General features: G+C 35.7%; 1 protein-coding gene across 2 annotated transcripts in view; it reads left to right on the forward strand.

The window, feature by feature from the left end:
- The window catches only part of tmem106ba (transmembrane protein 106Ba), a 44,710-nt gene extending 23,953 nt beyond the window's left edge, over nucleotides 1-20,757 (forward strand). For both annotated transcript variants that reach the window (XM_028817155.2, XM_028817156.2), the window contains exons 4-8: nucleotides 5,865-6,024; nucleotides 10,781-10,921; nucleotides 12,067-12,116; nucleotides 15,479-15,532; nucleotides 16,915-20,757. In XM_028817155.2, the coding sequence (XP_028672988.1) occupies nucleotides 5,865-6,024; nucleotides 10,781-10,921; nucleotides 12,067-12,116; nucleotides 15,479-15,532; nucleotides 16,915-17,056 (547 nt within the window). In that variant the 3' untranslated portion in view covers nucleotides 17,057-20,757. The remainder of the gene's footprint in view (nucleotides 1-5,864; nucleotides 6,025-10,780; nucleotides 10,922-12,066; nucleotides 12,117-15,478; nucleotides 15,533-16,914) is intronic.
- The last annotated feature ends 4,726 nt before the right edge of the window (nucleotides 20,758-25,483 follow it).

Genomic DNA, 25,483 nt, shown 5'->3' on the forward strand with positions numbered 1-25,483 from the left:
TATGAAACTGGTAAAACTCTGTTAACAAAACCTAAACATCAGCTTTATTGTTAAGTTTTATATCTTTTTTTTATTTAACACTAGGCTTCTCATTCTTATGTGAGGCACCTCGAAAAACCCTTAGGCAACCCCCAGAAATTATTTTAAAGCTAAATATCTGTACAGTAAGTGTTTATTTGCTTGTGAAAATATGATATAACATTGGAATAAACACAGAATGTTAACATTTTGTGTGATCTCCTGTAGAAAGTAAAACTGAAGCAATTATATTTGGTACACTGCTTTTTCTTTGACTTGCCTTTTTTTTTGTTCTTTTCCCTATCCAAGTGATTTCACACATCTTTAAACACATTGAGGTCAGAGTTCTAAGATCTAATCCAATCTAATACAGTAGTGTTAGTGTAAATCTGCAGACTTAATTGCGCTTGCAGTTAGTTTGGGATCAATCCTATGCCGAAAAGATGGAGTTTTAGCCAATATGCAATTTTCCTGAAGGTACAGCATGATAGATCAAAATCTATTTATATTTCTCACTAGTCATCATTACATTGATTTTTTTTTTTTTTTTTGACCAGATCTCCTACACAGCTGGCTGAAATGCTTCCCCCGGGCATGATGGAGATGCCACTGTGTGTTACAGAGGGCTGCAGACACAGCTCTTTTTCTGATATCCTAAATATCATTGTGATCCTGAAATTTGAACTACTCTCCCCATATGATACTCTTTCTGTAGTTGCCACTCCAAGAACTATGATTTTATGTTTGTAAAAGTGTATTAGATAAGCTATTTTAAAACCTCCTTGAAGGAGAAGTTACTATCCAGTATATGCATTTACTTGTTAAATAACACCACTAGTACAGCTGCTTTGGCTTATCACTGCTATATTAATTTGCGAGATGTGCAATTGGTATGATCTACTAAATAGGGGTAATTTGTAGTGTGCAGGGGTAATTTGTAGTGTGCCCAAAGGAGAGGTATAGAAACCAAATCTGTGGTGTTCTCACCATTTCACAAAATATATTAGTACGTTATGGAAAAATAAGTTCATGTTAATTTGCATTGTATCAATGTTTATCTATATTTTAATGTAGTATATTGTTTTTATGATCAGTAAAGCACTTACTTCGTGGATATCTGGGTTTCTAAATAATTTTTTCGGTGGCCTATGATTTTTGCACTATACTGTATATGCTGTGATCTAATTGTGAACAACTTGCTAGTCAGTCTAAAACACTAACAACATATTAAACCTGCTTAATACAATTATCAGATGAAAATCAAAAGAATCATTTGAGAAATTCTATCTTAATTTGTGCAGAATTGGAAAAATATTTAGTTGTAGTATATCTTATAAAAATATACAGACAACACTGGTTTGATTACATTCTGTTTTATTTTTTTTGTTTTTTTGGTGGGGTACAATGGATTAATGAGGAAGTAGTTTTAAACACTACCACTGTACCAAATATGCACACAATGTAATATATACTTAAGGCAGCAGCTTTTATACTGTAACAAGCAGTTTGCATTCTTACAGCTTTGACCATAGAATGGATATTGGGATTTAAAAATAGAATGTTAGATGAGAATCTCCTTATCAAGTTATACTATACAACTTTAAAATACAATTTACAAGGAATCCATCGTCCACAATTTCAAACTGCCAATTAAAAACAACAACAACATTTATTTATATAGCACATTTTCATACAAATAATGTAGTTCAAAGTGCTTTACATAATGAAGAAAGAGGAAAAAAAAGACAAAATAAGAATTAAAATAAGAGAACCCTAATTAACATAGAATAAAAGTAAGGTCCGATGGCCAGGGAGGACAGAAAAAACAAAAAAACTCCAGATGGCTGGAGAAAAAATAAAATCTGCAGGGGATCGAGGCCATGAGACCACCCAGCCCCCTCTAGGCATTCTACCTAACATAAATGACATCAATCAGTCCTCATTGTATTCAGGGTTCTCATGAAAGGACTTGATGATGGTGGTCATGTGGACTTTAATCCATCAATGTAGGACAACCTAATGATTTATAATGTTATGTTTTGCCCAGGCCTGTTGAGAGAGTGGATTCAGCAATAGACGTTACTTCACTTAATCATCCATCCAAACATGTAGCAAGCAATAATGGACCCAAAACCCATCCTAATGGCACTGAATGTCGTTCCACCAGAGAATGTTCAAACTACACATTAAAGGAAATGGGTTACATTTTAAAACTAGGCTTCTGGAACAGTGAGGCAGCAGTACTTCATGACTTCAGTTGTCAATCAACTCACAAACTATTTTTCTCATGTAGCACTTCTTGCTATTACTTTGTTTATTCAGTAATGCTTGCCTTGTCAGAACAGTGAATCTTCCTTCACACCATTCCATACATTTTTCCAGCCTTGAAAATGTATTTTTACAGGGGAATTGTTACTTTTAAAAATGGTTAAAATATCGACAAGAACTAAGTTGTTAAAGTAGAGAGTAAATGGCTTGTTGATTGCAGATAGTCTGTTATTGGAGAAATTGTGTATTGTGACCTGACACTTTTTTTTTTTTTTTTTCAATTGGATACTTATTTTCTGATTAGACAATGGATGATTGACTAGTGGTACTCCATCCATCCATTCATTTTCCTAACTCGTTTATCCAGGGCAGGGTAGCATTGCAGCCTGTATAAGCAGTCATTGGGTGCATGGCAGGAACAACATCCTGGACAAGGCATCAGCCAATTGCAGTGGTGTGACTCCTAGGGGTGCATGGTTAATTGATGATTGATGATAAATAAAATGTGATGACTTCTGTTATCTGACTTTGCTTTCAGTAGCCTGCTATATACAGACATGCATTAGTGTAAACATGTAACAGCTATCTGTATTGCAGACGTAACGTCTCTGAGATTTGCCGCTGCCTGCTTAGGTTTCATGCACTCTCCATAATCAAATACAGCATGAGTTTGCATTGTTATAGTTTGAACAGAACACTTTATAAAACAAAATATTTCCAAGTTATGATTCTCATCATTTTGTTATTTAAACATAAAAAAAGTGTCAGGTAATCTAGATTCAACATTGATTACTCTAGTCTTCTCATTTTTTGTAGAAGCTGATGCGAGCAGAAAATGAATATATTCACTTTTTTTAAAGGTGTTGCTAGGGATCAGACTCCTAAAAATGCATTTTGTAGTAAGTCCTATGATTGTTAGTGCTTGTAATTCGTCAGTGCAATTGCATTTAGTGAATGTTTGTACATGAGTACAATATTTATGCATGAATACAATACTCATTTTTTAGAGCAGTCTGTAACAGGAGAACTTTGATTCCTCACAGAGCATGAGTACTAATGCAGAATGCAATGATCATCACTTTTCATAGTTAAAATATTGAGGCAGTCATAATTGTAATCACTAAAATACCATTAATTGTGCAGCCCTTGGTAATGCTATTGCTATAGCTGAATTCTGTCTGCCTCAAGCTTGAGCAATATATAACATTATAAATCATTTGGCAGTTTGAAGTTGTCCTGGAATAAGTGTGCATGCATGCGTCAATTTGCTGTTCTACAAACTGGCGACCCATCTACAGTTTCACACTGTGTGGCAAGTACTACAGGTGTATTGGCAACAAGAGTCTCTTGAACTTTGTGCCTAATTAATAGGACTCTTGTTTCTTTTCATTTCATCTGTATAGACTTGCTTCTGAATTGACAAAGTGGGTACCTAAGATGGGTAGATTCTCATTATAAATGCACTTGATTTGTGCATGCTTGTTTTAGTTCATAATTCATGCCAATAATAACTAAATATTTTTCTGCAAAACATGTTATGTCTTACTAAACTTGGACTAACCTTGCAAATGTTCTTTTTCCTGGCAGAACCCTCCTCACCTTTGATTTTGTGAATTACATTTTATCAGTGCCTACACACATGCTGATGATCTCTTTATGTATTCCCGTTGGGCAGAACTTTACACATGCAAGTGAGGCCATAAGAAAGTATGATATGCAAAGCTATTTAGGCAGTATGGCACCCAGGAATCAAACCTGGAAGGTATGCTTGTATACCACTAGGCATACTCCTACACCGTTTCTCATAGCATTTAACTACCTCAACACAAATACTGTATCTAAGATGCAAATTAAACCTAGGCCCATAACAAAATGTCTACAAATCTCTCTGTACATAAAAATAGTTTTGTTTTCGGTCTTAGCCACAACATCCATATTGAATCTTTTTCTAATTGTCCCTAGAAGTAAAAAGCAGTATGAGCAATATTACTTATTGCAAAAAGGTAATACATTTGCTAAATAATCCAATCATAATTATGAAGTAATGATATTATTTTTTAAGTGGTGAGAATAGGCTCCCATAGTAAAAGAAAAATCAGTGTCTTAAAATTAATAATGCTAAGACTCTCCATAGTAAGCCTGAGAAAGTGATTGTCCTGGGTTATCAAACGAACTGATTCACCTCCCAGATGGTTAATTTTGGAACTTCATTACCTGCAGCACATAATGAAATGTTAGCTTGAAGATCTACTCATTTACATTTAACTAATGGTATTGTGTATTCATTTTTTTATTACCTAATACTGTATCTGTTACTCAGATATGAACATTCTAAACATGCTTTTATTTAAGTGTAAAGATTGGTATTCTTTGACTAAAATAGTTTTGTAATGCATTTAATTTCACTTCTTCATATTTCTTTTGTTTTTTTTTCCAGTTCCACTTGTTGATTTGAAAATAGAAAAACTTGATTGTATTTAACCTCTTCATCTTAGATCAAAGTACTTAATTTTAATAAGTTGTTTGCAAAGCATCCAATGTATGAATGCAGAAATAGGTGCCTATGAGAATTATTTTTTCTTTAAAGATTGTTCACTTTTACCTGCCTTTTCTGCTTAAAATGTCTCCTCGTAATTATTTAAACAGCTGAAGTAAAAACTTAATGTGTTTCACAGTAGAATTCATTCTGCCTTTCCCTACACATGTTCATCAAAATAATATAGTGTGAAATGATCAGACTCAGCACACTTAAAAGGTTTGGAGTAGCCACCTGTGTAATTTCCCTGGCTGCAATGTGTCCTTGATGGAGTCCAAAACAAGGCAGAGGGGTTCTAGGAAAAAAAGACTGCTTTAAATGCCAAAATGAGGAAGTGATGTAGTGGAAGTGATGTGTTTCTGGGGCTGGAACCGGAAGTGGCATGCTTCGGGGCGTCTGAACCGGAAGTGACACGCTTCTGGGCACTGGAATTGGAAGTGACGTGTATCCGGGCACTGAAACCGGAAGTGATGCTCTTCTGGGCACCAGAACCGGAAGTGACGTCTTCAGAGTTGAATCAGACCGGTTTTCCCCGTTTCTGTTCTGCAGAGACAACAGAAGAACAATTAGCCTACCCCGGGGCCTGGCATGGAATTACCTTCACTTGGTCCATACAGCTCCCTCCTATTATCACGTGTCTGACAATAGCTAATTTTTGAATGAAAGAATGTAAGTTTACAAGCCTTCTGTTATGATCTTAGATCTCTTTGTCCATCCTTCCATTTTTTATCACAGTTTTTTCTTTTGCTGGTTACTAGGAGTTAACAGATTTAAGACAGAAACCAGTTGTACACATACAGTACCTGTATATGATTTCAGTTTGTCATATACGGCGCTAGTATAGAATTAGTTATACAGGGCAATTCAGAGAGCTTATTTACAATCGTGTGGATGATTGCATAAAAGCAGTACCTTTAGCAGAGGGAATGCTTGTTGAAAAGGCATCATAACCATGAGAACATGATGAGCACTTGAGTAATAATATAAAATATCTGAGTAGGAAGGACTCACTATCTTGTTGCTTTCTTTTCTGTCCTTTTAGAAAGCTTTACGTGACAGCTTCAGTGATCGTTTGCCTGCTACTTTCTGGGCTAGCTGTGTTCTTCCTTTTTCCAAGATCCATTGATGTTTCCTATGTTGGTGTGAAGTCTGTGTATGTCAACTATGACAAAGACAAGCGTATTGTGTATCTCAATATTACAGTAAGATTTAATTTTTAAATGTATTTTTTCTCTTGTTTCTGGATGTTTATTTACCATAAAGTTTCTTGAATTACTGATGTATGTTGACTCAGTTTTTAGTTTATAGAGCTCACTTTTTTCCTTTTTCTTTAAATACTTTTTGCAAATATGATATCCTAATTCCTGTATTTTATTGTAGTGGATATGATATCTGGTTAAATAATAACAAAAGGCATATATATTGTATATAAATATATATAGACACATTTCCAGTATTTTCAGGATTTTCTGAAATGAGATATGAACATGAATGAATATTATGTTTCACTTCAAGATTGTAGATTCGATTCCACTTTGTCTCTAATGTAATTTCTGTCAAATCACTTTCCCACCCAAGTCAAGTTTTTTGTAATGTGCGGAGGACTGTGTGGCATTAGGGCATCTAAGTAATATATTTTTAAGTGACACAATTGTATTCAAAAATGCATTAAAAAGTAAAAAAAATATTTTTTTCTTGTTATAAGATTTTGTTGGTCATGTGTGACTAAAAGTAAAATTGTGAAGTGCCCACAAAAGTTAATTTAATAAAATTAAAATGCATAGATTCTTTAAGTGATTACAAAAAATAACTCATACAATTTGATATTATAACCATTATCCTACATACCGTAATCCACTTTTATATGATATGTCATTTTCTTCACATAGTGAAACTGGTTAGAAATTTCCCTATAATAGAATGCATTTTAATTGAAATAAATTAATTATTTTATGGATGCACCATGATTTTATTTTTAGTCACATATGACCAACAAAATCTTAGTATAAGAAAAAAATCATTTTTTACTTTTTAGTGCATTTTTGAATAAAATTCTGTCCCTTAAAAATCTTTTTTAATGTATATTTTTTTTAGATCAGTGAGAATAGTAGCCATTTAAAGAGCCACCTGTAATTAAGAGCTTTAATTGTATTAAACCATATTTAAACATGTCATAAATAAAATTAAAATATGGAGCATTTTTTGTTTGAATTACCAAGCTCATAAGTAATTGGTGCTTATGCGGATTAGAGTACTTGGTTTGTGTACTAAATACTTTGCCTGAAGTTGAATGTATCAGTGTGTTATTGATATGGTTTTATGTTTTTTTGGTAGATTATGTTTATGTTGTGCTTTGAGCTTGAGCAAAGAATATTTTAAACTTATGGTATATTTAGCATAACAAGTGTGCCACCTCGGTAGAGTGTTCTTTTATTCTGCTCATACAGGTTGATCATCATTAATCTGAAATGCCTGTAACCAGAAGTATTTTGGATTGTTGAATATTTGCATATATTACATGTTTGCATTTTCTTAAAACACCTCCTGTCTGAGCATTTTAAACCACCAGGGACACAGCACAAGAAACTACCAAATACTTGACGCTGTGAGAAAATAAAAAGCTAACATAGCTAATATTCATTGAGGATCTCAGTACCACAAGGTAACTGAATGTTAGTGATTAATTAGTACATTTTGAAGAGCACAGTTGCAGAAGACAGACAGACACACTCATAGACCAGTGCAGCTAGTTGGCTCCACACTTTTGAGAAGTGCTTCTATCTGCTACAATATCTTTCTCTCATTTTGGATATTGCATCACTATATGACATAAAAACAGCAAGTAGAATTTAGATATACATTGTGGTTTATGTATAAACTATGTGTTAAAAACTACAGTTACGTTCTGGCATGGCATGATTGCATTTGCATTTAGATGGTAATGCTAACTTCCTTTACTTGTGCATTTAGACATGCAGTCAGAAAGTAGATACTATGCTCGTGTTAGGTGCATTTACTGATTTGGGTATTTTGAGTAATGAAACAGTAGTCCTTTTCAACTCTTGATCGGTTATTACACATCATTTACTTTGAATGCATATTTTACAATTAAAATTTTTACAAACATAGCTGCTAATTCTTTCAGCCTTACATCTGCTAGTACACTCATCATAAGTGAACAACAGTGGTTTTTAGTTTCGCATTTTGGAGCATTTCAGGTTAGGGATGCTCATCATGTACAAGCTTCCATTATGGAATATTGGATGTTTGGCAACACTAATTGTCCCAGTCTCTAAGTTTGTCATATGTTTCCATTCCTTGTTTGGTTAATGCTTTGTTCCCATTATTGCAAGGATTGGCTTGTCATGCACCAGTCCTGTACTTGGAAAAGAAAGCATTAAATATAAAAAGTAGTTTGCAAATATTATACCAAAGGTTGATTTTTTTAAATGCTGAAAAATGAAGGTTCATGCTGATTATCTGTAGGATCACGGTTAGTGTTAATGATGGGAAAAAAAGTTAATACAAAGAAATACGTTTTTGTAACTAAACTGCGGTTCAAGAGTATGATGGGAGGCAGAGACCACATTCCAGATTTTGTATATAAACCTACAAATAATTAAATTTTAGTAATTAGATTCACTTTGTTCTTCCATTCTTAAACTGTAAATTCTCTAGCCAACGTTTTGGAAATCCATAACTTGTCGACGATCACCACGTTGCCATTCCTACGCCTAAACGCCTTGAGACAGAAACATTAGAAGAACAGAAAGAGGAGCACATGGTGAGGTGAGCCATACCACCATGACTTCTCCCTGTTTCAGTGAGCCAATCAACTGTGCCACTGTAAGAGAAACCGATGATAACAATAAAGAGTTGGGATACCAGCCTGGTCACTCTGTATAATTGGTTTTAGAAAAATAAACAAAACTAGGCGGCTTTGCTCCCTGCTCGCTTCGCTTGCCAACCCCCCGGCCTGTGCTACGCGCCAGCCACTTTGCAACTCTGTCGCTCGTGTATGTGGATTTCACTTTCACCAAATGACAAATCTTTTAATTCTCACGGATACGCCTCTTCATTGGGAAGAAACACTACTTTTCCTTGATGGCAACACAAATTAGACGATCTACAAGTCTCCGACTCAAAGTTTAAATCCGAACAATATATTCGATTGCTTTTAGCTGTTCTGTTATTTCACCAAGTAATAATTTCCGTTTGTTTGAACTAATGCGATCTTTACTATCACTTTTTTGAGACTTTCGAATTTTAGTACTTTAATGTGAATTTCCCCTTGGGATTAATAAAAGTATCTATCTATCTATCTCTAACCTGCTCTTCATGTGTATCGCGCCAACATTTTTGAACCTCTTTACGACGTTCTACTTTGTCATCTATTCTTTGTCTTTTATTTCCTGTCCCAGGCGTGGTTAAATCTCTTGGCTCAAAGTCTTGTCTCGCGGTACTTGAAAGTATCTCTTTGAAAATGTCAAGTCTTTTCCCAGGCTAAAAAGTCTTACATTTACATTTACATCATTTAGCAGTCGCTCCTATCCAGAGCGACTTACAACAGTGTTTGTTAGTTTTTTTCGCATACCCCTTGGGGTCAGAGCGCAGGGTCAGCCATTGTACAGCGCCCCCTGGAGCAATTACAGGTTAAGGGCCTTGCTCAAGGGCCCAGCAGAGTAGGATCTCTTTTGGCACTGACGGGGATTCGAACCGGCAACCTTCGGGATACCAGCGCAGATCCTTAGCCTCAGAGCCACCACTCCGCATGTGTCTTGTCTCGTCCCAGGATTTTTTTATATAATAGATATGCACAATTGTTGTGGAGATGTCTTTTAGAACACAAGTTCAGAAAAGAACTGCTCCAAGATAGCAGAGATTCCAGTTTTGTGTCCTTCTGACAGGAAGAGATGGGTCCAGGTTGACAGACACTTGAACTGATGTCAGAGGTATTATAGCCATTAATCATCCAGTTTGTAGAGGGAGGAAGAGAGAAAGGCATTAGGACATAGCACCAACCCTTAGAACAGTGGCAGAATTAGAGTAACTAGAGCCCTTCAACTGTCCTCTATGTGCATGCACGTGACACCGCATATAATAATAATAATAATAATAAATTATACCATAATATGTGGTTTAGCCTGATTGGTGATTTGACGCTAGTTTCAGCCCCCTGTGAATTAAATATTGAATTAATATAGATTTGACATTGTACATATGTATGTACAAAACCAGCTATTTGGAATTGGGAAAGAAACAAAATCATGTCTTGTTTTTTGGCAGTTCCTGAGTGAGAGTCACAAAAAAAGCTGGCATTTTCATAGGTTCAAGCTGTCAAATCAGTTTGAGTAGCAGAGCCTTAACAAGTATATTGATGGATAAGAGACATGTCTGTGTGTACAGTTTATCATCAGTATATTTTTTTATTTGATTTGAAAGCTATACTAAGGTCAGAAAAATATACACACAGCATTATACTGGGATGTATGTATATGTTTTCACATTTTTGGCTATATTGCCCGCTCCTACTAATTACAGTTTAATATTTACTGTGCCAGTGCTTTTATTTTCCACTTGCTTCTGTAATGCATTAAGAGTCATGCCTTAGTTTATAAACTTTGATGAAATGTAAGAATGTTTTTATAAATTTTTTCATAACCGATAAAAGAACATATATTAAGAACAAATATTAGAAATTGTTATATTTAACTCATAGCTGCAGAAAGATTGCAGTTTTTTAGCCCTCTATGCTTATGATTAGATTGAGTTGTCTGTGTAGTGTAAAATTGTAATATTACACCTCTTGTAACAATTTCTTCAAATTTGTACCAGCACTATACCAGTGAGCTACAGTATTTTATGTATGGTAAATTAAATATTGCCTTACCTGTCTGTTTATAGAATGAATGCTTTTATCTTAATAGTAATGTATTTTTTCTTTTTTTTTTAATAAAGAATACATTGAATATAACAAACAATAACTATTATTCTGTGGAAGTTGCAAACATCAGTGCACAGGTCCAGTTCTCAAAAACTGTTATTGGCAAAGCCCGACTGAGCAATATTACATCAATTGGTCCCCTTGACATGAAACAGGTACAATTTCTTTTTCATCTTTTTTCTGTTTTGGTTGGTGGGGGGACTGTGGATTTTACATTAATTTTTGACTCCGTATTTGAGAAAAATTCTAAGATTAGTCACATTCCTGTAGTAGTATTTCAATCAAGTACAACAGGTGGTAATAAATGTACTTGGTAAGTAATATTACTAATATGAAGATTCATGCCAGCATTCATCCTAATCTGAAAATTGTGGATTTGTTTCAAGAACAATGTGAGATCAGAGCTACATTCTGGTTTTCCCAAGATAGTTGTACCTACAGTTTAAGAAATTAAGGATTTTGCCAAAATAAGGAGATTTCCTTAACAACATTCTGTCATCTAATTGGATGGTGCTACAGAAAAAGCACTTTATCGGGCTTGTATGTTGTCAAACCACTGGACTCGGCTAACCCATCCCTATGTTGCATAGATTGAATCCTCAGTTATTGACAAGTTTTCAATAAGTGAGGTTGAGACAATTTTTTTTATTGTTGCATTTTTGTTTTACACTTCAGTCTGTTTCAGATATTTTATGTCAATTTTTAGTATTCTTTAAGAATAAGTTTGGTATTTTTCAGGTGAAATCTGTTTCTTCACAAACATGTTACATATGCATTTACCACACAAAATTGAGTTCAAAAGTTAAGCATTTTCTATAAATTAAAAAAAGTATCTTGCCAGCCCTGGCACAATGAAGGCTATGGGGTATAGGACACCACCAGAAAAACCAAAGCATAAAAACTTACTAATGAAGTGGCATACGTTTCGATATATGAAAAAAAGTCTTTGGTGTTTGTGACAACAAAAGTGTTCTGGAAATTTTATCACATATTCCTGGTAGTATTTTTCTTGTGATAAGGATGTGTTTTCTGTTCACTTTTGTTTGTTTTTACATAAATACAGAACAACAACATTTAACTCATTTTCACATATGCCTTTAACAGCTAGAATTATTTTTGAATTAAGAAATTGCCTGGATCAAAACGTGCAGTCACCCGTTGCTCTTCAGTTTAAGAAATGTGCCGTAGAATATCTGGCAAGTAAAATGTAGTAAACAAATGCTTATATTGATAAAGTTGTACATAATATTCAGTCTGTTTATTATATTTAATAAGAGTTTTGGATCTTTTACTTCTGTAGATCGATTACATGGTACCCACAGTAATAGCTGAAGAAATGAGTTACATGTAGTAAGTATTTTGTTTATTCATATTCCAAACATTTTTGAAGGTGATCAAAATTTTAAAACCATGTTTTATTTATTTACAAACAGTCAGCATTTCATTTAGAGTTGGACCCAACTAAACAAGCTTGGAATACTGAGAAATGCATGGAGTGAGATATTAATGTAGTGTATACCTTGTGGGAAACAGGCCGGACACAGACAGGCAGTCATCATTTTGTCACCCAACACATGTTTATTTACAATACTATTACTGCAGTGAAGCACACAACCCAGTGCCGCAGCACCAATCACCCTCAGTCCAGGCCCTCTACACAATGCCTTTCTCTTCTCCTGACCACCTCCACTCCTCTCCTCCGAGCTCTGTCCTCTTCCACTCGACTCCAGCCATCGAATGGAGGGAGGTGGCCCCTTTCATACACACCCGGATGTGCTCCAGGTGTCTTCCGATGAGCTTCTGCCAGCACTCCCCAGTGTGGCGGAAGTACCGGCTCCACACCCGGTACACGCACACTCCGGGTGTCCCTGATCCTCTTCCTCCCAGCACTTCCGGGTGTGGTGGAAGTGCTGAGGTTCAGGGCTCCAAAGGCATTGGGGCGCCCCCTGACAGTGACCACGGGCCCCTACAGTGTTGAGCTTCAAAGCTCTATACCCGTGGTCCCCATAGCCACCAGGGCAGTCAACCCCATGTGGTCTGAGGAAGGCGTAAGCCCTCTTCCGGTCCTCCGGAGCATCCCGGCCAGGTCGCCAGCCACCTGTGACAACCTTCTCTAGGTTTCAAATGCCAATAATCCTGTAAACTTTTAAAAGAGTGAGAAATTTATATTTGTTATATGTACAGATGATTCCTGCAATAATTTTATACAACAGTAAGCTCATGTGAATATTAGATTCAGAATTGCCAATATGCCTTTCATTGTTTTTGACTCTAATTAGCTGTCTGACCAACCCTTCCATTCTTTATCACACGTTGTTCATCTGGATATTCAGTGGTATGATTTTTGGTCAGTTTCATGGATCACACAGGATCCTTCTGTAGGGGAGAAAAGGAAGTCGTGTTTGTTTTCTTAGATAAACACATTATGGTGTTAAAATGTAAAAGACTTAACACTTTGCCCACCCCCCAACTTTGCATACCTAGTTAGCAAATTCTGTCCCATTTATCTAGTGATGCATTTTTTATCAGTTAGCATTACAACATCTGAGGCTAATTATCATTTACTGTAGTTTTGGCAGAGAATTGAATTAGGCCAATCTCAAGAAAGTAGTGCAAAATATTGTCTTCTATCTATTATAAATTTATATCGCTTTATTCCTTATTTAATTTTTCCTATTCTTTCCTGCGTACAAACTAAGCTGAAAAATGAACAGACACCGATTAGGTTTCTCCGAACAGACTTTTCTGTTGGATTTGTTGGAGCTGGTGGTTGGGCCATATTCAAAGATTTTATCACCAGATATATGGGCGTTATTTTGCCATGTTTACTGCCTAGTTTGTAACTTGGGATAAACTGTGAAAGATCATTTTCATGGCATGCATAGTCAAGAGAAATAATTCATGTGACATGAAAATATACAAAGAGTAGGCATGATTTGTTTTTTTAACTACTAGACAAACCTCTTCCAGTGTGCTTGAGTGTGGTAGGGCTTACAGACTGTTAAAAACATTAAATCTGATATGATTGAAAGCACTACCATTGATGCCTTCCCCAACTGTATATAATGTATTTTATGTTCATTTTAACTATTTAAACATAGATCCACTGAAGGAAGCCTGGGCAGTCCTAGTAATTTTGTCTCTTTATTGTATGCGTAGAAAGCCTTTCTGCAGGTTAATTCTCACAAAGGCTGCAGTCTAGATGGACTTCCCAGACATGACTTTACAATCTGCACTGACATGTAGGTAGCTATATTTATGGATGTCTTTTAGCCTTTTATTAGTTCAGTGCACTCTTATGAATTTCGGTTTATAAAACCAGTACTCAACAATGACAAGGTATGTACCTCAATGACTGTTGCCCGAAAACACTTCCATGAGTACTTTTGGGAGTTGGTGATATTTGTAACACTTTATTCTAAATGCATATACCCCACATTATGATTGTTTCTTGAAGGAAATAGCCAGATTACTGCATTTAAAAAAACTAAAATTTAAAAAATAAACTGACCTGTCCTCGACTTCAAAAAAAGGGCCAGGTTTTAACCCGTATAGCCGTGTCATTCTCCGTGGGCGCGATTGCACAACCGCGGGAAAGTTAAGGAGGTAGTTGGAGCGTGTCGCACCTGCACAGGTGGGCTGTGATTGGGAAGAGTGAGACTGCATTTTTAACCTCGGATTTTATCAGATTTATTTATTGTTGTTTTTATCCCCACAGAACACTTGTTTTTGTAGATATTTATTAAATAATTATTTATTGAAACCAGATGTTCTGCACTTTTTGTTTGGACACTGATTTTTGTTTTAAATAAAAGCACTTGGCATTCTTGCACTATCCCCTGGCTTCATTTGAGAATTGTCCTCATTTGTCAGTTCATCTCGGTGACATTACCTACGCTGTCAGGTTCAGGACTGCCCGTAAGGATGTATGGGAGCGTGGAGCGGACCTGCATCATCACACTGCACGCTACCCTACACTGCCCACGAGTGTCAGTACGCCAGTTGCTAGCATTCAGTGAACAACCCACGCTATAACTCTATGTGAATTTTCACATGCTTTTTGTGTTTTTTCGCGTAAATTTGAATTGATTGTTGAAAAGTATGAAGGTGGCATGCGTATCAGGGACATAGCTGCTGCATACTGTATGCCGAGAACGACAGTATCTACAATTGTGAAAAACAAAGACCTTATTAAAAAGTAAAGTGAGGTTAAATTTTAATTTATTTCATCTAATTGCTTTTGTATTTATGTATTTTAGTATTAAGCAGTGTTTAAATTATTTTATACAACCCCATCAATGTATAATATGCCAATAACAATAGCATTTTTTTTTCATGGGAACAGATTAATCATTTTCCCCTTATTTCTTATGGGAAAAATTCGTTTGGTATATGTCCTGTTTGGTATAAGTCAAAGGATCTGGAATGGATTAAGGATGTATACCGAGGTACCATTGTAATTCGCTTCCCAGACATGTAATAGTTCTATATTTAAGGCAGTATAAATTTAACAAATATCAAGTCACAAATCCAACGTTAAAGTTTTACATGGTACTGTGAGCATTTAAATTGTTATTGCCATATAATTATGTATTTTGTTATTAGTTTTTATTTTAGAACCTTTTCATTTCTACTTAAATCCTGCCTGAAACTGAAAATGACTTTATATATAGAGTATATAATACATATGATTTTTTTTCCCTTTCTTTCAGTGAATATTGTACCTTGGCTACAATAAAAGTACATAATATTGTAGTGATGATGCAGTAAGTAAATATTTGTTATATTTTACATATGATATTTATTAGCAGAATTTACAAAATATCATAGTTGTTCATGAAAGTGTGTCAGCCCATTGCATTAATTTCATTTTTTTTGTTTTTAATCACACAAAATAAAGTTAATTAGAATTTTTGTTACTTCCTAATTGAAAAAAGTATAAACATTCACCAATTTAAGTGTTGTTGAAAGAAAATGTCCATGCAGCAAAATAATCCACCCAGTATTAAAAAACGATGCAGGTGCAGAAATCGGCGAACCCTTAGTTCTATGACTTGCATCAGAGTAAAGTAAGTTTGGGTGGGTCAAAGACAAAATAAAAGAAATAACCAATTAAACTGATGATTTGAAATGATGTGTTAGGGATGAGCAGACATGAATAACTGTGAGGAGGTAGGTTGTTGTTTTTCCTTTGAGTCTAGCATCATGCCCTGAACTAAGGAAACATCAGTAGAACCAAGGTGGAAAAACCTTGTGGATGCTCATCAAGCGATTTCAAAAAGGTTTGGACTCCATGAATCCACTGTTAGGCAAACAGTATGCACTGTATTGAGAAGACATTTAAAACATATTGACAGCCATGCCAACAAATGGACATCCTCAACCAGGACAACAAGAATAATGATAAAAGAGGGAAAAAGTAACCTTAAAGTAACATCCAGACATCTATGAACCCCAGTAGCAAACTCTGGAATGTTCCATAGATCAACATTCATTATAATTTACTAGAGGGGACCCAAAAATTCCTGGAAATGGATAATAATAGCATGGGAGTAGAGCGTAGTTATCTACTGTGCTTCTAGATATCATGCCTAGAGTCTTGTTATTCAGCCTGCTAAGTGGCATTGTGCTGATTTGATCAAGATGCCAATTTCTGACATTTATTCAACAATCACTCGGGTGACTTGCGAGATTTTTATTTTGTTTACAAAACAAAAAAATGCAAGTCCAGTTCATATTGACCATCAAGACAACAATGTCTACAAAACATTTAATTTGGTAGGGGTGTACAAACCTCTTCATGAAGATGTAGTCCAAATGATACACATTTGCCATTTCAAATTACTGGTCAATCTTCTTTCAACTTGAGGAACCCGTTGAGTAATTTTGTATAGAAGAAATATTATAAATACTGTAGCAGTCTATAAATATGCAAAGCTGGTCAGCACTTACTCTGAAAAACCAAAGGTCCAAATCTGTCCCAGGTTTATGTGTTTTTTTTTCCATGCTCCTCAATAGCTGTATTTAATGATTCAAACAATTTTAAAGACCAAGTCAGATTTGTTTAATATACAGGCAGTGCACATACACATTTAAGGTTTAGTTTCTGTAGTATTAACTTTTTCTTTTTTCATTTAATTTGCAACAGAGTAACAGTGACAACTGCTTACTTCGGTCATACTGAGCAAGTTTCTCAGGAGAGATATCAGTATGTGGACTGTGGAGGGAATACTACCTACTTGCATGGCCATTCTGAAGTTTTAAATATACTCCAGCCACCACAGCAGTAATGTGTTTAGAAGGTTAATTTTAAGAGATGGGGGAATACCAGTGTTTTTTTTTTATTAGTACCTTTTAGGTACTCCAACTTGTTTGTACTTGAAGATTGTATAGCTGGTCTCACTGTGTTATTTACCTAGTTTAATTAAATTTTTATTTTGTTTTATTGTTTACGAGTTCTATCTTTGATAATCTGGTAACCTAATGTACAGCTCATGTATTACTGTAAGCACAGGTTAAAAGGAAAATTCTTTTACTTACCAGTTTGTGTCAGATACTCTTTTTATGTTGTATATAAACGATCCAGTTAATGTTACCATAATACAAATATATACTCCAATGTTGCACACTGCTTTGTTTACATTTCATAATTCATCTAGGAGCCCTCTTATGCAAGTACAAGTTGATTGTTTTAAGCTTAGTATTGTAAAGGAAGGAATTAAAATCCGCACAGTATGGATTAAGAAATGCTGTTTAATTCATGAAATGAAAGAAATGATTACTATTTCTTATGAAATTTGCTAATGCTTACACTTGAAATATTTTGAAAGTTTTTTTTTCAACAATTAGGAAACAGTATCTTGCATTGTGTGTATTAACTTGATGTTTGAAAACACATCTGTAACCATTTATTTTGTCATTTACACTGAGATATCAGACATTTATGCATAATAAATAATACAATACTGCTTTATCAGTAAAGAAGATATTCAACACATTACCTAAAAACCATGTTCATTTGTTTCGAAATGTTACAGTAGACTGCTAACCTGATGTCCGCATCTTGCAGAGATATTCTGACACATTAAATGGCATGTTTGTTAAAGCTAAAATAATGTACATTATGCTAGAAATGTATTTATACAGATCAGCTGTTTATATAAGGTAAAATGGTTCTAAACATTATTCTGCTTAAAATGTTTGCAATAGTTTTTTGAGATATTCCATATTATCATTTCCTGGATTTATTAATGGTTTGCTCAGAACCTATGGCATTACTGTATTAGTTAATCATGTTATTTCATGTATGCTTGTATTATTACCTACAGATCAATTTTGGTTTGACATAAGCAGGGAATATATAAATATTTTCATTTAGGTTTTTTTTTTTTTTTTTTTTAATTTTTCAGCAGATGACACTTTAACAAGTACCACAGATTTTTATTACTTTATAAAATATGTTTTCTGAAACGTAAAAACTTTTAAAACATGTTACATAATGCTTAATGTTGATGAAATTTTGAGTACTTGTTTACTCTGGATAGATAAGTTGCTGCTTCCAACAACTTTGCCCTGATAAATTTGTGTTCAACAAGTGGATGAATGGAAAGACAATAGCAAATGTGGGATCATCTGGAAAATATTTTTTTTGCTAATCATCAAGTTACTTTGTAAAATGAAGATAATATCTCTTAGAAGTGATATTTAAATAGTTAAAAGAGAAAACCATTTTGTGTTTTGAAGAGCTTGATAAACACTGTTTACTCAGCAGTCTTTTTAATTAGGTGACCAAAATGTAGTGATTATATGGAATATTTTTTTTATTGAACGGATACTCCAGGCTACCTTATGTGAACAAGAAGTCCAGTAAAACTGCAGCATAACTAAACATATTACCTGGCTGCATTGTGCAGACTTTACTGTCAAGCATTTGTCACTTTCTGTGCCCAAGAGATTTTCAGTTTTGTATGCACAAATACAGCACTCTCAGGTTTTTTTGAAGTTAAAGACTGAGCATTTTGAAGTTTAATAACCCCTATTTCTTTCTTTGTGATAGAGCATTAAGTATTTATCTCTTTAGAAATCCTTATTTCTTTATTGTGCAGTGAAGGTGCTGACTTTCACACAGCTTTTTCCTAATAGCTCAAGAGTTCCCGTAGCATGCCTTTGTATCTTTATAGCCACAGCAAAGAAATGGGTCCCCATTTTTGTAAAATGCTGTTTAATTATTCAAAACCACTTTCATGGAATCAAAAGTTTTGGTTTGACTTGCTATGGTGTTAATGTTTTACCAATTATAATGTTACTTTATAGTTTTTTAAAAATTATTGTGGTAAGTCATAAAATATTTGGAAAAATGTTTACTGAAACTAATGAAACTGCAACATTATTTTTCTGAGCAACTTTTTTTTTTTTTTGTACACAGTGCAGCATTGCACATGCTTTTTGTATGCCGGCAGGAACAAATGTTTCGGAAAGATGGCAAGGCACAAATGCACTTCTTCTTTAAATTTGCTTGTTTTCTGCCACAAGCAATCTTACTGTATCTATGGGAGCAGACCCCTAGGTCAACTGTGCTGCAGTGTCCTGCTTTTGAATCTTATTTTCTGTCCTAGTATTACTGCATATGTTTGAAATACTCCACTGACTTTGAGATCTGAAAATATCCACCATGTGGTGTTGATATTTTAGTAAATCAGTACAAATTGTTTAACTCCAGTTAAGTCAACATAATTTTTAGTGGTATTGGTATTCCTATATACAATTAATGTTTTTGAGGATTTTAGTACACTTACAGTTGTGCTTTGCTATATTTTATTCAACTTCATCTATAATATTTTTAATATGAGCTCATCTTTGTGTGATTTAAGTTTATTTTAAAGGAGCTATTTTGATATCTTGGGTTGATTAAATTAACATAAGTGATATTTATGCTATTGTATTTGACTAGTGCAATAGGTTTATTTTACAATAACTCAGTATTTTGTGTATTTTCAATGTTGTATATTTTTAACAGCCTATTTAAGTGTGCAGTTGCATACATTTCATTTACTTCGCTTACTTAAAAAATATTTTAGGTTTGCACCCTTTTATAATTAGGGAACACTTAATAAAACAAGACAATATATGTAGGTTCTACATTTAAAAGATGATTTCTGACATAGACCCAGGTTTGCTTCCCGGGTCCTCCCTGCGTGGAGTTTGCATGTTCTCCCCGTGTCTGTGTGGGTTTTTTCCCACAGTCCAAAGACATGCAGGTTAGGTGCATTGGAGATTCTAAATTGTCCCTTGTGTGTGCTTGTTGTGTGGGTGTAGTGTGTGTGTACACCCTGTGGTGGGCTGGCGCCCTGCCCAGGGTTTGTTTCCTGCCTTGCGCCCTGCATTGGCTGGGATTGGCTCCAGCAGACCCCCGTGTTGGATAATGGATGGATTTCTGACATGCATTGGTTAAATGCAAAATAGAAAGGCAAATGCACAGACTGTGATACCTTTTAAAAGGGTCTTTTTAGTTCTTGTTTCTAAGACATAAAGTCAAAAATTACCTTTCAAAAAAGACATTTGCTACAGTGACTAATTGATCAATGTAAGATATGTGCAATATAACATAAAATTATTCAGGCATTAAGGTGACAGTTGAATTGATGATCAACTGTCAGGAAAATATTATTTTGCTTTGAGCTTGTTATTAAAACCTCCAGACTTGCCTTATAATAAATGAGTGCATTTGGCTGTTAGAGACCAGATGATTTTTACTTTAAATTCATTTGTTTTATTATTTCAGCAAAAAGAGTGTTCCACTGTTTAAGCTATGGAAAGGTGTTAATGAATGACAATTGTAATAACATTAGAGTAGCATTTCTAATTTTGCACTGTTTAGAATAATGTATTTTTAGTAATTACCATAATTCATATGATCTTATAGCAAATTCTATTATTTTTGTCCACTGGTCCATATTTTTGAACAATAAACAATCGCAATTCAGACATGTAACTGTTGTTGTTTCTTATGTGTTTGTGTGTGTGTGTGTTATAAATTATTTTTTATATATTACACTTCTCTGTGTTTTAGTATCTGCTGTGTCTCAACATTCTCAAAGCTAGACTCCATCCCTGCAGCATTGTGTGCCAAATTGGGCAAGTGATTGCAGGGCCTGCTCACACACACACACCTACCCACGCAGATGATTCTGAGTGGCACATTAGCCCAACATGGCATGTCTTTTGGGGAGGATAACGACAGCACCCAGAGGACTGTTCATGATCAGTGAGTGACCTGGGGCCTCATGTATGAACGGTGCGTACGAACGTTTCCACGCTCAAATTGCGAGGTATAAAACCTAAACTTGGTGTAAAGCCACGCACATTTCCACGGTAACTCATACCTTGGCGTACGCAATTTCTCCGCTCGGTTTCGCAGACTGGCGGCACCCAGCGTCAAAGTAGTGCTACTGTTCCTGTGTGCTCATCCTTTCTTTCTTAGCTCCACATTCCTGACGCGGCTTTATAAATACACTGAAATTAACTGCATATTGTTTGTTAGTGTAATGCATCTGATTAATTAACCTGTAGCAATATAATGGTCCAGGGAATAGCCATAGTATTCCAAATACCATAACTACTTTCGAGTTGTTACGCTCACTGCATCTTGTTCTTCTTTTTGCTGCTCCCGTTAAGGGTTGTCACAGCGGATCATCTTTTTCCATATTACTCTCACTGCACCACTCAGAGTATTTATATCACTGTATCTGAGTGTGAATCACAGCAGCAGCTGATCGGAAAGAGAATTATCGGTATACAGTTTCAAGTACACACTACCTCAACCACGGCAAAAAGCGTCAAAGCCTTTCCTGTACGGACCTCGCGTTTCAGAAACCGTTTCATCCCAAGAACTATAAACGCACTCAATCAGTCCATCAAGTGCTCCTTGTAGAACTGTTTGTACTTATAAGTACAATCACCTCACTGTAAACTTACACTACAGTTATAATATTGCACAACCTGCGCTACTTTATAAAGCGCGTATGATGACAATATCATTTTTAAGATGAAATGCAGCAAAATATGTTGCTTATAGTATACAGATAAAACTTTAACTTCATTTAAATAATCTGTATTGTTAATAATTAAACATGTGAGGACACAGTGCCGCAACGTATAGCTAGTTCATGGATAGCTCCTGCCTTGCGCTGTATTCTTGCTGGTGCTGACGCGACACTGGAAGGATAGACGAATAGAATAATTAAACATGTACTACAAAGATATTTCAATGTTCCTTAAAAGTTTTGAAGAATCGGCATTCTAAGCTTACAAATGGCTTAACGTCTATTACAGAGCTGATTGTGTGGCGATTGCGTTTTTGGAGAAAGAAAAGTAAGGACAGGAATTGGAGGTTAGTACGTTTGAAAGAGACAGTACTGCTGTGATAAATTATTTCATTGAAGGTCGCACATGGCGCAGCAAGCCTCTTGCGTGAGATGTGAACAATCACTGCGCCACCGTGTTCCCATGTTTAATAACATGCTTTCATTCCTATCATCATGAAAATGATATCACGTATACATCTCAGTATTTTAATTATTCAGAGAGCTGTAATATCTCGAATGTAATGGATTCTGTGTCCTGTCGGAGAAAGAGAAAGAACGGAAGCACGTAGTGATTCACACACATAGAGCACATAGAAGATCAAACACAGAACAAAGCATTTAACGTGCTACTTGAAAAACTAGTAAAATAAACGATTTTAAGATGAAGTTTATGATGTTCTACTTTAATGGCAAAATAAACTACGTGATTAAAGTGGAAATTTCGAGATTAAAGTTGACATTTCGTGCTTTTTTCCCACTGTGTGCCTATTTTTTTTGTCTGTACCCTAATAAACTTTCATATGACACTCAGACGGTGGGCTACGACTTGCCTTTTCACAGCGACTTTGATATGTGATTTCTTTTTTATTTCGGGCACTGTGCGACTTTGTGAACTCGATCTTTCGAGTTTCTCCGACACTCTGTCACTCGATCAACTTTCTTTTGTTGATTATACCACTGTTTAAACCAACAAATAGTACATTTTTCCTTTGTCCTCCACTTGGTATTCGCTGAAATTCTTATATTTTCCCCTGTGCTTTTCTCATTGTCTTTTCACAGAAGGCTATTTATATTGATTTGCATATTCAAAGAGGCGTAATTCTGGGAGGAGTTGGGGCGGGACAGAAGGCGCATGCACGTGCGTTACTTTTCACGCTGATCAGGATTTATGTAGTGGAAGAACGTGAAAGTTTGCGTGCGCACAGATTCCTGCATCTGGATTTTTCTGTGCGTACGCACAATCCCGCTTTTGTGCTTACGCCATGTTATAGTGTGAGTTCTACGCACGGCGTTATACATGAGGCCCCTGGTGTGAGATTCAAAGTCAAGAGTGCTGGGTCCATGAAGCAGCAGCACTAATGAATTGACCTTTAATTACATGCAAGTCAGTTCTTCTCAAGAATATATTTTCATAGGAAATACTGATGTAGCTGTTGAATTGTGCTACTGAATTGAATTGATGCCTCTTGGGAGTCTCATAAAAATAACTGGATGATGTTTCAGCTTGACTGTGAAAATAATCATTTTTAATGATTATCTCAGAATATGTTTGTAATTTATTCCAGATATTTTCCAAGTGCCCATTTATTGTCTATAAATTAATTTTGTAAATAAATATTTTATATGAATTATATTTTGTATTAACTTTATTGTAAATAAATGTAGTTCCCAACTAGACACAATAAAGCACCTTAATTATATACTATATTTACATTTTGTGAGTATTGTTAATTATAGAAGAACAATGCCAGTTTTTAAAAGTATGTTAATTAAACCGTTGCTGCAGATAAAAATAACACTGTATGATAAAAATGAGTACTTTTTCTCTTTTTGAAGTTAAGTAATGTGATTTAAGTTTAAAACAAGAAATACGTAAATAAACTATTTGGGTACCCAGTACAGACAATCACACACACAAACACATATTCAGCTTCATATAGGAGACTTTGGAGAGGTGACAACAATGAAACTGCTTTATTCAAAGCATTTATAATGACTGATTTTTTAATTTGTGTCTGAACATAAAAGATTGAATTTAACTGCAGTAATAATTGATTTTTTTTCCCTCTTAGCATTATCACCGTAGATCCATAGCTCAGTGGGATATTTGTTGAATCATTGCACTTTTTCTACTAACTTCTTCTTCTTCTTCTTTCAGCTGCTCCCGTTAGGGGTTGCCACAACGGATCATCTTCTTCTGTATCTTTCTGTCCTCTGCATCTTGTTCTGTTACGCCCATCACCTGCATGTCCTCTCTCACCACATCCATAAACCTTTGCTTAGGCCTTCCTCTTTTCCTCTTCCCTGGCAGCTCTATCCTTAGCATCCTTCTCCCAATATACCCAGCATCTCTCCTCTGCACATGTCCAAACCAATGCAATCTCACCTCTCTGACTTTGTCTCCCAACCGTCCAACTTGAGCTGACCCTCTAACGTACTCATTTCTAATCCTATCCATCCTCGTCACACCCAATGTAAATATTAGCATCTTTAACTCTGCTACCTCCAGCTCTGTCTCCTGCTTTCTGGTCATTGCCACCATCTCTGACCCATTGTGATGGATGGCCGGCTAAATATTCCGGCCTAAACCTCCAGGGCGCCAGGTGGAACCCTCCCAACAGCATGAAGGTTCCCCGAATTCCAGCAGGGCCTTATGGACCTTGTAGTTTGTATACCCAGCCCTGCTGGATACCATGGGGACCACCAGGAGCCGCTGTAGGGAGGCTTGGAGAGTGCTATGTGCCCTATAACCTGGAAGTACGTCATGGTCACATGAACAGGAGAAACGACGTGCTTCCGGGTTGAAGAAGGGAGCTTTAATCCGACCCGGAAGTGTTCACGGTCACATGGACAGAAGAGAGAAACGCTTCCGGGTCATGGACTACATAAAGGACTCTGGGAGACCAGAACACTGAGCTGAGCTGGGAGAAAGGGTGGCTAAGTGTCTGGTAGAGGAGGATTGGTGTTGGATTATTGGATTATTGATTATTGTATGTGTAGTGTGGAGTGGAGGGTGCTTAGTGCACAGTATTGTAATAAGAAAAAGTATTGCACTTTTACCTGGTGTTTTGGCGTGGTACCTGAGGGTTCAAGAGGTCGATAACAACCTCTACTGCTACACCATATAATATAGCTGGTCTTACTACCGTCATGTAGACCTTCCCTTTCATTCTTGCTGATACCTATCTGTCACAAATCACTCCTGACACTCTTCTCCACCCATTCCACCCTGCCTGTACTCTCTTTTTCACTTCTCTTCCACAACCCCCAGTACTCTGTACTGTTGATCCCAAATATTTAAACTCATCCACCTTCGCCAACTCTACTCCCTGCATCCTCACCATTCCACTGACCTCCCTCTCATTTATACACATGTATTCTGTCTTGTTCCTACTGACCTTCATTCCTCTCTAGTCCAACCTCTCATACAACTCCTCATACGCCTTTTCTTTAGCCTCTCTCTTCACCTTGCGCCTTATCTCCTAATCTTAATCCTAATCCTTATCCCTCCTTATCTCCCACTAACTTCTAATACTGTCAAAAAATAGTAAATTTGAATTGCTTCATTAATCTATTATTTTTATGCCTTCTGCCCGGATCTGAAATTGTAATATTGTTAACACAAGGTTTATT

The sequence above is a fragment of the Erpetoichthys calabaricus genome, chromosome 13, assembly GCF_900747795.2.
Source record: "Erpetoichthys calabaricus chromosome 13, fErpCal1.3, whole genome shotgun sequence".
In the NCBI taxonomy this organism is placed as follows: Eukaryota; Metazoa; Chordata; class Cladistia; order Polypteriformes; family Polypteridae; genus Erpetoichthys; species Erpetoichthys calabaricus.